This window comes from Meleagris gallopavo, chromosome 12 (assembly GCF_905368555.1).
Source record: "Meleagris gallopavo chromosome 12, MGAL_WU_HG_1.1, whole genome shotgun sequence".
NCBI classification, from domain to species: Eukaryota; Metazoa; Chordata; class Aves; order Galliformes; family Phasianidae; genus Meleagris; species Meleagris gallopavo.
The window spans coordinates 5,652,247-5,665,311 of NC_139415.1; the positions used below are offsets into that span (position 1 = coordinate 5,652,247).

At 35.6% G+C, this 13,065-nt stretch overlaps 2 protein-coding genes across 7 annotated transcripts in view; both read left to right on the forward strand.

Annotated features, from left to right (window-relative positions):
• LRRC49 (leucine rich repeat containing 49) overlaps positions 1-7,150 on the forward strand; it is a 41,954-nt gene extending 34,804 nt beyond the window's left edge. For 2 of the 3 annotated variants that reach the window (XM_085233991.1, XM_085233992.1), the window contains 2 exons: positions 565-718; positions 2,537-3,693. In XM_085233991.1, the coding sequence (XP_085090117.1) occupies positions 565-718; positions 2,537-2,743 (361 nt within the window). In that variant the 3' untranslated portion in view covers positions 2,744-3,693. Of the gene's footprint in view, positions 1-564; positions 719-2,536 lie in introns of all 3 variants that reach the window. The other variant, XM_085233990.1, reaches the window with a different exon arrangement.
• The window catches only part of LOC104912781 (uncharacterized), a 30,077-nt gene continuing 19,846 nt past the window's right edge, over positions 2,835-13,065 (forward strand). For all 4 annotated transcript variants that reach the window (XM_085233998.1, XM_085234000.1, XM_085233999.1 and 1 more), the window contains exons 1-4: positions 2,835-2,877; positions 3,704-3,811; positions 7,894-8,022; positions 11,566-11,626. In XM_085233998.1, the coding sequence (XP_085090124.1) occupies positions 2,835-2,877; positions 3,704-3,811; positions 7,894-8,022; positions 11,566-11,626 (341 nt within the window). The remainder of the gene's footprint in view (positions 2,878-3,703; positions 3,812-7,893; positions 8,023-11,565; positions 11,627-13,065) is intronic.

Sequence of the window (13,065 nt, forward strand, 5' to 3'; positions counted from 1 at the left end):
TAGTATTACACTTCCTGATTGATGAAGACAGATGTTTTCACAGAGGCTGCATGAGGTCTGCTGAGTAAGATGAGAGGCACATGAACACAAATGCCCTGCTTGTTTAATTCTCCAATTGTGCTGGTATTGGTGAGGATTCGTGTGTTTTCAAAGTGCAGATGCAGACTTACTTTGTGGCTATTTCGTAATAGAAGACTGTAACAGTTCACGTATCTAAGGGTTCATGCTGTAAGAAAAAAGTTGTTGAAAAAGACTAAAAATATTTAGTCTTAGTCTTCTACAGATGGTTACTTTTAAATTTAAGTTGCAAGGCTTCCCATTTAGGTGATGAAATGGGATACATGTCAAAATATCAGTTGTATAGGAGTAAAGTAACTGCGAACTATTTAGAATCATCTGAGTATTGTGAGTAACTTGAGGATACAATAAACTTAAAAGCTCACAAATGACATGTTCAAAGGAAGTAGAGGGGAAAGAAACCTCACAATCATTAGGAACGTGTGCACTTAAAGACAGTAATAAAATCCATCAATTAAAACTGTAAATCTCATATTTTTTCTGAAGGATGAAGCAATTCAGTTATCTTCTGGAGGGAAAGGGGAAGAAATCTGGGACCGGAAATGAGGAAAGTAGTGATAACAGACGAGCTGGGAGAGAAAGCTCTGCTCGAGCAACACTGAATTACATCACAAAGGACTTTCATATGGAAAAACTTGAAGTAAGTGTATCATTATAAAATACTTTTTTCCTCTGTTATGTAACCTTTGACTACTACCAAGTTTCTGTCTTGCAGTTGTGAATGGTTATTTTAAAATATCGCTACTTACCATATTTGCATGTTTAATCAAACATTTTAGCTAGCTAATCTGTTCCTGAGTCCTGGGTAATGATCAGTTTGTGTCTTCAAAGAAATGGCTCCTGTATTGTGCTGAATACATGAATACATTCCTACCTTGTATTGCATTGATGATAAAATGTACCTACAGTAGTAAAATGTGGAAGGGAAAAAAAAGAAACAACAACAAAAAACCTGCTCACTTCTTGTGAAGATAAAAGTACGTTGCACATAATAAGATTTTGTTTATGGAAGTCAGAAAGCATGTTCCAAAGAAACTTGGTGAAGAATGCTTTCAGCCAAAACTTGAGTTAGCACCAGGTCTACCAATAAAGAATATTTTCCTAGCTTTTAAGGGAGTTATCATTAATAAAGTTGCATGCCGGTTTTTTTTTTTTTTTTTTTTTTTTTTTTCTTCCAGACAAGTGCATCAGTCACTCTAGCTTAATTTTGTATTTCTGATCTGCTAAATTTTCTGGCTGGGCAGAGAATAGGTGTCCAGGGAGAATGAGCTTTCATCAACAGTCGCTTTTCTGAGCAGACACTGAGTTACAGCTGTATGCATCCTGTTTCCTACATTTGTCCTGTTACTTGCTTTTTGGTTATGTTGAAATATGTAAATCCTCTAAGTGCCAGAAGTTTAATCAGGGATCAATAAGCACTGAATTCAATTATTGCACTGTAGTTTTATTATCTAAGATACATATCATTGAAAAAAGAGGGTGTCAAGCACCTGTAAGCTAGTAGTAAGTTAACCTGGTTAGCAAACTACATTAAGTTACTAGGTAAACTTTACTAAAGTAACATAATACATGTGATTAAATTAGTATATAGCTGAATGTGATAGGTTAGATTGAATGAAAAAATAATCTGTTTTATCAGGTGAAATAACTGGAAAGTATTTTCTCTACTTTATCTGTCAATTAGGAAAACTTCAATTTCAATGGCCTGAAGTTTGACCTAACATTTTTAGCAGTCCCACAAACCAAATTAGTTAAGTATATACCAGCAGTATAACTGTTCTATGCTTATTATGAAACCACAGAAACAGGGATTCATACAGTTTGTCTAAAATGCAGAGCCAGTAGTTTTTTATTATTAATCATGAAATTACTGTTAAAGTTTTGGGTTACTTCAGTACCTAATAAAGTACATATTATGAGCTATGCACTTGCCAGAGTCCATCAGGAAGACTATGAAGGAGGGTGCAGACTGGCTTATTGTTCTGGTGATAATATGTCTTGTTCTTAGTGCAGGTAGATAAATGTATGCTTTCCAACTGTTGTGCTGTAGTCATGGAAAGCTAGAAAGGAATGGAAGGAAATGGCTGCTTCTTCATAATTCTGTAGGCTTTGCACTGCTGACCTCAGAAGGCAAATACAAATAAATAAATTGTTGTGCTGGTAAAAGATATTTATATGACTACTTAACTGGATTTCAGCTGGATTAATTTATTCATGTGCTTTGAATATTACAAGTATGACAAAACTGTGTGGCCATAATCAAGAAAACTTAAATAGACATGAGGTTGTGCAGTTTAAAACAATCAGAAAATTTTGCCTCTTCTCATGTTAATCACTTTTAAAACTTATTAAATTTCTGTGGTTTGGGGCTTATTTTTATTTGTTTGTTTTGAGTTTGATTTTTGTTTAACCTTTTCTTCCTTGTCTTATGCAATATGTAATGATTTCTCCCCTGCAGGAAATCAAGGAAAGAAAAACATTTTGCCAAACATATGTCAAGAATTTAGTGAAAGAAGCTGCTGACATCCATATGAAAAATGAGTCCTTGCAGAAGCTCTGGCCTCAAATGTTCATTGAACTTGTCAGAGATGCAGTGATAGAAATACGCAATAAAAATTCCTACATGAAACTCAGCTTACAGCGGATCACTGATCAAAAACAGTAGAATCAAGACCTGTTTTCTTGCAAGCTTTTGCTTTCTGGTTTGGATAACGATTCTCGAACTCAAAACAATAGAATGTAAAATTACCATCACAATGAAACACATTCTTACTACTCCCTTGCTCTCCCCAGACAAAGGTTACCTTTAAATCTTAATTAACTCTGTTTTCATAGCTTTCTTGATAGTGTTCAATTACAAACTTACTTGCATAAAGCATTAACAGTGATTCCTTGGCTGAAGTGAAGAGATAGCATAATCACCAAGTTACTTCTATGCCATGTTTCACTACGTTCTTGTTCATTTTTTTCTGCTATCCTTGCTTTGGTAGCACTATTGCATTGATGTTAAGGAACAAGTTTACAAACTGCTTATTTATTTATTTATTTTTGTTAAAGGCTTTTTGATTGTCAACTTTTTGACTATTTCCTGCTGTCTTAAAAAATAAAATAGGAATATTGGCAATTTTTTTAATGATCAAAAACTAGTAAATTATTGCTTGTACACTCTAAGGTTGATGAACAGTTTATACTATTTGATTTGCCAGATTATATAACACATTTTCAGATCAAGTCCATGACACTTCTTGGAATATTTAATTAACCTAATTCTTAACAAGTGGCCCAAACTGGACTTCAAGTTTTTTTTTCATTAATTTATGTTAGTTTTTGTGAATTATTATAGGTAAAATATGAAATTGGGGATATTGTATTTAAGCTTTATTTTTATTTTTATAATTTATTGACAATAACAAATTCTTACTTTTTGAGTTTTGTTGAATAACAAAATTCATGATGAAAATTCATCATGATTTCAGATGAACTGAAAAGCATGCATTAAATTTGATAAGGAAATTGATGAATGCTGTTCAGTTGTAATCACTGACAACTGTTCCATTTCTGTGTCTGTGTGAAAATTTCAGACTTTTATCAATAAAAATAAATTACTCACTTTTACCTTTCACAGATAATTGGAAGAAGCACTGTATGCAAAGAAAAGGCTTGTCCTTAATGCTGCATGAAGAGATGAGATGCAACTTGCCCTCGCAATCTAAAACACGTTCCATAGTCCACTGTAAATACCTCATTATCTTCTGCCCAGAAATTGAATTTAGGAAATGCTAGCAAGTTCAACTGATTCCTATAGTCAGTATTTATATGTGGCTAGAAAGTTGTGCCATTTGAAGTTTGGTATTCTGTATATCTTAGTAAAAGAATCCAAATTCTTGATTATTATTACTATTATTATTTTTACTCAATTCAAATTGGTCTAATTTTATGTAAGCTCATTTATAAGAAAAAAAATCATAAAGCAAACTTCTTGGAATGGTTTATATGGCTCAGAACTATGTTGTTTTTCCTACTTTATGAACAAAACTTCCTGGCAAAGCAGAGGTAAGTTTCTATGTCCTGAAAAAGGCTTTGAGTCAGTAGCAGGAGTCAGGTCAAAGCCTTCTTGGAACATAGTATATTTGCATTCAGATCACACTGGTGTATCTCAGTTATTATCATTTCCAGAGCATGTTACAGACTAATGGTGGCATGCATATCACTGAATATAGCTTCTAAGCATTTTTGGTTTGACTTATGGTATATGGGAACTTCAAAACCATACTTGCAGATAATTACCTTTTAGTATTTACAGAATCAAATAGAGGTTAAATCACTTTAAATTTCATGAAATGTTAGAAATCCTAAAGAAACTGCTTCAGCAGTCATCAGATTTCAATAGAATTAATCACCCGTTCAGGCTTTTTGAAAAGTTTAATGGAATTTAAAATAAGGTGAATGTATTTGATAGGATTTCTTTCTTCTTTCCATTGGAAAACCACTCTCTCAAGTTTTATGTTTTCCCTTAATAAAAAGGTACCAAAGCCCATATGAAAAGGCGGCTGGATAGGGGTGGAGGTGGGGAGAAGAATTTGCTATGTAGATATGCCATCAGTATAGAAAGACTTGCAAAAGTTTTTTGGATCTATCAGTTACTTTACGTCATTTCTGTGCAAGGAGGGGCGAGTGGAGCAATTCCAGCTTCTGCATGGGGACAAAAAGCTCAGCAGCTGTGTGAAAGTGCAAAACTCTCTTGATGATATAGCCAGAGCAGATGGGCCCCTTTTGAATCACATTCAGCAGTAATAAAACATTGGAAAAAAATGCTTTAAGAAGGGTAGCTAGGCCTAGAAGAACAGGAAGTTCTCCATGGGAAAATCCAGAGAAAAGCCAGACTTTGTGATGCTATGGCTTTAGAGGTGTAACCCTAATTGAAGGCTTTAAGGTATGATCTTGAAAAAAACAAATGACATAAAATAGAGCGTATTAACTGAGAATTGTATGAACTTTTCCTTAGAATACTCTTTATCCCCAGTAGTCTGTGAATGCTGCCAGTTTTAGTGTTTTTTCTCTAATAGCAGCTGTTTGTGACAGGCTTCTTAGGTCATGAAGTGAAAGTTGTTAGGCAGCTATTATAAATGAAGTAAAGATTAAAATTGAGCTGTGTAGTATCTTACATGAAACCAGTAGGAACAAAAATCATTGTATTTTTCGTAATTCTTTCTCAAAACAAATGAATGAGGGACTAAAGTGATGTTGGGTCTTAATACTTCGGGTTCTGAACTGCCAGCTGATTTTAAAATTGTTAGTATGTTATGTATAGCTTATGCATGCATCATATTTGTTTATATCAGTTCATGCAGACTACTGTGACCCATTACTGTAGTTGGTTATTAATGAATTTCTGAATACCTACAAATATGAAGGTGGTATAAGCTACAGATTCTGAAAATTAAATGCTACATACATAAACTTTCTGTATGTTAACATGTATAATTTGAGAAGTTAAAAAAGCCACTGATTTTCAAGCTGATGACCTTTTAGTAAAGCCTTTCAGGATGAAAAGAATTGTGCTCTCGCTTCAAAAGCCTCTAAATGCTGCATAACACCATATTTTGATACCTTTAGTATTTCATGGATAACCCATTGAAAATGGACCCTTGTGATCCTCTCATGTAGTCTGACTTTGTGCACAAGACAGGAGGTGTAATTGTATAATATATATATATCAATTGGAAATCATCTTAAAGATTAAAATATTTCAGTCAGAAGAGTATCTTTTTAAACTTCTTTTTCATTGATTTCAGGATGATTAACATGTTGTTCTTGTTTTCTGAGAAATATTTGCTCTGTCTCCAGCTATGGGTGGATAATGATGTATTTTATTTTGATTCAGTTTTGGTTTAGCTGTGTCATGCATGAAGGCCCCGTTATGTCATGCAGTCATCGTTTATTCTGCAACTGAAATTTAGTCCTCAGTAAGAAGAGTAATGAAGAGCTGTGTTTCATTCACTTCATTTGATATAGGATAAGAGAAAATAATATAGCTGCAGATAAGCCCCCAAAGTGAAACAAAGAGAGATGTGATTCACTTGGTGCAAACCAAAAGCTGATGCTGTCAGTTTTGAGGAAAAAAAGGTACTGGGAAGAGTTCTGTCAGAGCTCAGTAAAGTAAGCAAAACCAATTTACTGACTGGGGCCAAGTGTTCATTTTGAAAGCTGTTTTATATCCCTGATCAACACTGCCTAGAAAAGCAGAGTATCTTGTTTGCTACTACAGATGGTTGTACTTCTATCATATAAGTTACTTAATAATAAATATTAACCTATTAAAACACAGATCATCTGCAATTTGTACAAACATTCTGCAGATTTAAGACTTCTTTCTTTGTCAAAGCTGTCAGCTGTAAAAGTAACAAACATTTATGTTTATTGCTATTTTTTTATCATAGTGATGTAACACAATTAACTGCTTTTTGTTAGGTAGTTTAATTAAAGAAGCTGAAGCAAATGCCTGCTATTTCATACTATTAAGCAAAATGCACAAATATATAATTTAGATTGAGGAGTCAATACTCATTGAAAATCATGGTAAAAACCACCTTGTTTAAATTTGGAACAGACTGCTTGTACACTTCTGTTCTCATATCACATAAACTTCATCTAGAAGTCTAGTATCAGTGCAATCATTTTTTCTTTGGTTTAAATTGGAGCCATTGGTCTTTTAGGGAATTTTGAAACTTAGTGCTTTGTTACTCACATATTGAAGGAGGGGGGAAAAGATGAGAAGAGCTGTCACTTCGCTCTGTGGTGTGATAAAGTTGCTTTCTCTCACAAGTGAATGTAAACTGATTTTTGTGTGTAGAGAGGATAAGTTACACACACACCTCAGACATTTTTACAAAAGGCTCATTAGTATTTTCTTACATGTAACTACAGCGGATCCAGTTTTGTTGGCCAGCTTTGCTAGGTTTCTGTTATCAGGAATAAAGATAAGCTTATCTGGAGGAACACTTTTCTTTGTCTACTGTGATTTAAAAAAAAAAAAAAAAAAAAATTCCTCTGCAGGCTCTGTACTGTACTTCATATACTGTGCTTGTGTATTCATAGCTGAATGGATGCCTCTGCTGGTCTAAAATGTCAGGGAGACCTGGCGAAGAATTGAGAAGTCTTAATGGGGAAAAACTTCTCAAAGTCTGTATTTCTTTGTTTATTTCAGTTATGGGTGGGTGGATGTATTGCAAGTGGAAACATCATTTACAAAAGTACACTGAACACAGAACGGCAGATGACAGCAGGTTATAGTTTGTATACCAAATCTAGCATTGGAGATATCCACAACCCCAATAAATGTGTCTGTGCAAGGCAGCCCTGTATTGTTAAGTACTGGCTGCGATGATTTGATGAAACTTTTACTTGTAAATATTTATTCCAACACTTTGGAAAACATAAATTGATGGTTTAACGATTGCTTGTTTGTTGTAATGGTATAAAATAATGTGGTAAAAGCAAAATCAGGTTAATTAAAGGCAAGATCTGTTAATTAAAGGCCTAATAGCACTTTTATCTGTTGCCTTCCTAGTTAGGTGAGTGCCTCCATGCTAAAAAGGAAAATCTTGTGTGGGATCATTATTCTTGTTATATACTGCATGCATGCTCAGTCTATCTCTTATGTGATTATAGATGTTTTATTGGCATCTAGTTTAATGCTGCTTCCATAAATGTTACTTTCTAGTTTGAGACAAGCTATTCCTTACACTCTTTTTTGATTAATATAAGCACCCCAAAATTAGTGCAGCGAGCAGTACTCTGCTTTACACCTAACAGGTCAGGAACTTTGCATGAACATGGAGCAGACCATAGACATATTCATTCTTTCTGGAACTATGTGCATGGATAACATAAACAGCAGTAACCTTTTCGAAAGATTGAGGATGATGACTTTAAAGAATCAAGGTAACAAAAAGACTTCTGCTTTTATGTATAGTGTTGAGCGTTTAACATAAGCGCAGGGGGAGGTAGATTGTAATTATGTCTTGTTTCCATGTGTTCATAGTATACCATTAGATAAGAGATTGTAAAATTAATTCACATTACAATTGTGGAGTAATTGGAGCTATGAATGTGATGTTTGTATTACATGTGTGCATAACCTAGGCACTTTGCTAAGTTTTGCAAGATACTGAGGCACTTCACTCTCAGTGAAGGAAATCATTGCTACAGGTAGAGAAACCATTACTTTCCAGTAAAAATAATAATAAAAAAACCATTGATATGCTCTTACAATATACTTAGAAATTAAGTTGTGAAGCAGTGCGTGCTGTGATTTGTGTTGCATTTTGGCACATGGCATATATGCAGCCTGCTCACATTAGGCTCCAGTGACCCATGCTTTCTAATGAAGGAAAGAAATGATTCTGAAAAGTGATGAAAAAAACAAGGAGCATAGCTCCTGTATCTGTACTGGCAATTTGATGTGTTAGATTTCATACAACTTATATCCTGAGTCAAACGTGTTAAAGCTATTGTTTGATTCTGAAGTTTTTGTGTAAGGCTACAAATGCTTCACCCTCTAGCAAAATGTCACTTAGTTCTTAACATTTCTCTGGAATCTATAATGAAATTAGGTGTTTCTGTAGTTTGGAAAATGCAAACTGGCTTGTCAGCTTAAGAGAAGAGAACTGGGGAAATATTAAAGAGAAGGTTGTGGTGAGTGCTATTGGATTAGAGAGTGAAAAGTGTAGAGAAGACCTGGTGATCTATGTGTTCTTTTGGAGAATGCAGGAGTGCATCTAACATGGAATATATAAACCTGTAGCAAAAGACCTGAACATGAAGATCTCTCACTGATGTTGTGGTAGTCACTTCAAAACAAACAAATAAAAAACCTGATTTTTTTGGCAGTGCCATTGTTGTGGTTTAACCCCCAGAAGCAGCTCAGCCCCACACAGCTGCTCACTCACTGTCCCCAGGTGGGACAGCAGTTGGAATCAGATTATCATTTGCAGGAAGTACTGGTATTTTCTAAACTGTTGAAAATACATTTGTTGCATATTCTCCAGGCTGCTGCTCAGAGCATTTTCAGTTTTAAATAGAAGAAAAAAAAAAAAAAAAAGTGGTCTACATCTGTAAGGAGAGAGAGTTACATTGGTTAAAATGACTTAGAAAGGTGGTAAAGATCCTCTAGCTCTGCAAAATTGCATGAGTCTTGATCTCCTTGCTGGTTTTGGAAGAAAAAAGGAACCACAGGTGTCACAGGAAGTTGTATTGATGATTTACTCTTTCTTTGTTGGTGCTGAACTTTTGCCCTTGTTTGGCAATGTAGGTTCACTCTCAGGGCATGGAGGCCTGAGTAGCCGTGTCAGAAAAAATATTCTAACTGATGTAGGTGTACTCAGGGCATTTTCCAGATTTGATCAACATGTGTTGGCTATCTAAGATTAATAATTTATTTTCACATCTTCTGTTAACACCTCACTTTGACAAGCTTTGTTATGTTGTGTGTGTGGGGAGGGGAGACAACAAAGTGATCTTTCAATAATGAATGTCTCAGGTGTGAACTGCTTATGGTGACATCTGTGCTGCCTGGCTACTGACTGGCTCTCACTTTATTTTTTATTCCAAAGATACTTTTTCATGACTGTTCTTGTCAAACTCCTCCAAAATGGTAAGGAGGCAATATGATAAAAAGCGGTGCCTTGGAGAGGATCATCCCATCATGGCCTAAATTTTAACAGCAACAAAAGTGAAATAAAAATGTGTTAGATATCTGGTAATGAGCTGACAAAGGTGTTAAGGCAGCCAGGTGCTGCATATCTCATCTGAAGTGTATGCTAAGTGTTGGGCTCACAGAGTGAGGCAGCCTTATGAGCCTTATGTATTTTTAGAAGCGTGAGAATTGTTGTGAGAAGCCAGATCCTTCTGTATTTCTCCTCTGCTTCCCTTTGGAGGCTCTCACGTTCCCCATGCTTTAATTTCAAGCTCCAATGTATTCTGTTATGTAAGAAAAATATTGTCAGCATTGCTTGTAACTTCAGTGCTTTGTCCAATAGAAAGCAGGCGCAGGCAACTTTTTACTTTCCTTCTCCCCATCATACAGTGGGAGTCCAGTGGCCAGGAGGAAGAAAGCCTTAGGGTAGAGATGTCTACTAGCATGCAGTGAAAGCTCTAGCACATGTTGTTTTAGCAGGGTTGCTTTTTTTTTTTTTTTTTTTTTTTTTCCCCCCTGGCACTGTCCTGTTGTGAAGGGAGGTGTATACTTGGCTGCCACAAACTCGAACTTAATTAACTTGCACTTTCACCTGTAACGGTCACAGGTCAAGGATTGCCTGGATTTTGTACTTAAATTTTTTTTCAAAGCAGTCTGCTTTATATCTTAAAGAAGATTCATGCTTCTCTTCTTTATTGATCACTATGTCTGTAGGATGAGGGGAATTTGCAATAAATAAAATGCTCTGAAAGTAAGTATTTCTCTGTGTGCTTGTGCACTAATTAACATTTATTTGAAATAAATACTTACAAAACAGCTAAAAATCTTGTAAATCTTTAAGTACATTCTTGGAATATTGTTTTTAGCAGCTCAGCTGAGGATGTTTTAAAAAACTTCAGCCAGACAAGATTTGTGTATTTAGGACCAATCTCTAAAAGGAATTATTTTCTGAACTGTTCAAAAGATGGTTTGTGATATGTTTAAGGCTAGCGCTTTCATGAAGTGATCAACTGCAAAGGGTATCAGATATTGTACACAGCAGAACTGAGCAGGTGTGTCTTGGGTGTAGTTTCTTTCCCATAGGCCAATGAGGGTTTTGTTGTTTTTTTTTGTTGTTGTTGTTGTATTTTGTTTTTTAGATCCAAGTATGTTGAAATGAATGTCATAATATTTACAATTACTGAAGTTCTTGGAAAAATTTCATTTATATTCAAGCCTGCAGTAGTAGAAATTCAATCAGCGTTCATAGTGGGTACCTGAAAAGGCCATGCGTTCCTGCAGCTGCTTCTGGAAGGTTAGGCTCATCTTTGATCACATGTAGACAAAGGAACTATTTTATTTATTTACTTTCTTTCTGGAGAAGTCATCAGGAACAATCTAGCTCAAAAAACTGTAATTTAGATCTGTCTAGTTTCAAATTTCTGAGATTGTTTTGGTAAGGGAAGAGAAGAGTGCAAGGGTACAAGTTATACAATAAGGAGGGCCTATAATAAACAGACGCTAAGAAATGCACTCTTTAGAAGGGCTAATTGGAACAGTCAGGCAGGCAAACCAGCTGCTGCATTGGGCTGCAGACTTGGGGAAGGCCTATGGCACTTGAATTGAGTGAAACAGAGGTCTAGACATGAAAGAGAGTGAGTTGTGAGCTATGATTGTAGTCTGATTTCAGACCTGCACAGCTTGGCAGGTCGTAGTATTTTTCAGTAGAAAATATGTGCAACTCAACCTCAACGAATGTTCATCTTTTTCTCATAACATTCTTTAACTGTTCTCTTTGGTTGTGCTCCCAGTTCATTCCAGAAGGCGGCTTTCTTCAGACTGTTTAAACAGGATGCCTCTGCCAAGTGTCAGGTCAGTGATTTAGCTCTCTAGCGAGTATTTTCTACTATTTTATTTATTCTAGAAACTTCTAACCATCACTTTGTAAAATCACAAAGAATGGCTGAATCGTATGAGTTTCCATCTCAGTGCAGAAAAGGTAGGCCTGAGCACCAAACTGAAGAGAACTAACCCTTTTACAGATATTTTCTGAGCATCGTTGCTGACCTTTACTGCATGATACCTCTTTCCTGCTACTCTGTCAAAAGCATTGCCAGCATCATGTCTTATGAAAGACAGTAGTAGTGTAAATTTTCATAGAAATCTGTTGCACCAGTCATCTTCGTGTTTTCTAGAGGGAGCAGTTATTAACTTTTTCATAGCAGTGAACAAATAAGTTTGCTGGAAAACTTTTTCTCAGATAAATATGTTAGAGTGGATGCATTCAAGGGAAATTCAGGCCAGATAGTTGTTTTGTTGCAGCAGCAGTTTATTCCCATATGCTGCCCTTGCTGGGAAGGAGGTAACTATAAAGTTGAAAAATGTCATATTGGATAAAATACTGCCAGTCATAGTTCAAAAGACACTGAAAATGGGCAATGAGTGGTGGGAGACAGCAAGAGGCTCTCAACAGATATTTTTCATTGGTGCTATTCCAGTGTAAGAAATATTCTATGGATAAATGTCTTGTGTGTGTAGAACGACTCTACTATCTATTTCCAGTGATGACGCAGGAAAGGGTTCTGTCCAGACACCTATCCCTGTTTACTGGGAATAAGTTTGTGGTTCTCTCTGCCAAAAGTATGAGTAGAAAGAACTGGATCATCTAGAGTTGTGTTTATGTATTCCTCTGGGGCTGCACAGAAGCCTGTTTGCTTTTCAGTTCAGCAGAATTGGTTGAATGTCGTTCATATTAGTGTCTAGACTCAGAATAGGACCAGTGATCTTCTAATGTCTGGTCATGTTCTAATCTGCCAGCAGTCCAGTGTTCAGTGTCTTAAGTAAATTTAAGAGGGTACGTTAGCATAATCTGTGCAAGTGAAAGGCCAGAACTGGAGACAGTATCCAAGATCTTAGAAGACTGATGAATAATCTTTCAGGTAGAAATGTGTTGGAAAATCAGAGACAAGCATGCATACAATCTTCAAACTGGCCTAAAAAGTTTTTTAATTGGACAATTTGCAGAAAATGATACTATTATTCCATTATGCCTCTCCCAGATATTTAAGGACAAAAAAGAAGTATTTTCTCTGGCAAGACTTGAGCTTTAGGCTGTAGATCAAACAGGTTGAAACATTTTTCTGACCTCTTTTTTTTTTTTTATTCTTCAAATAATCCATTTTTTTATTTTTTTTATTCTTTTATATTCCCATCAACGTTACTCATATTATATTTCAAAGTGGTCTGGCCAACAGTCTTGATACAGAGACAAAAGTCTTGAGTACTGGTTAACCAAGCTAGTAAGAGATGCA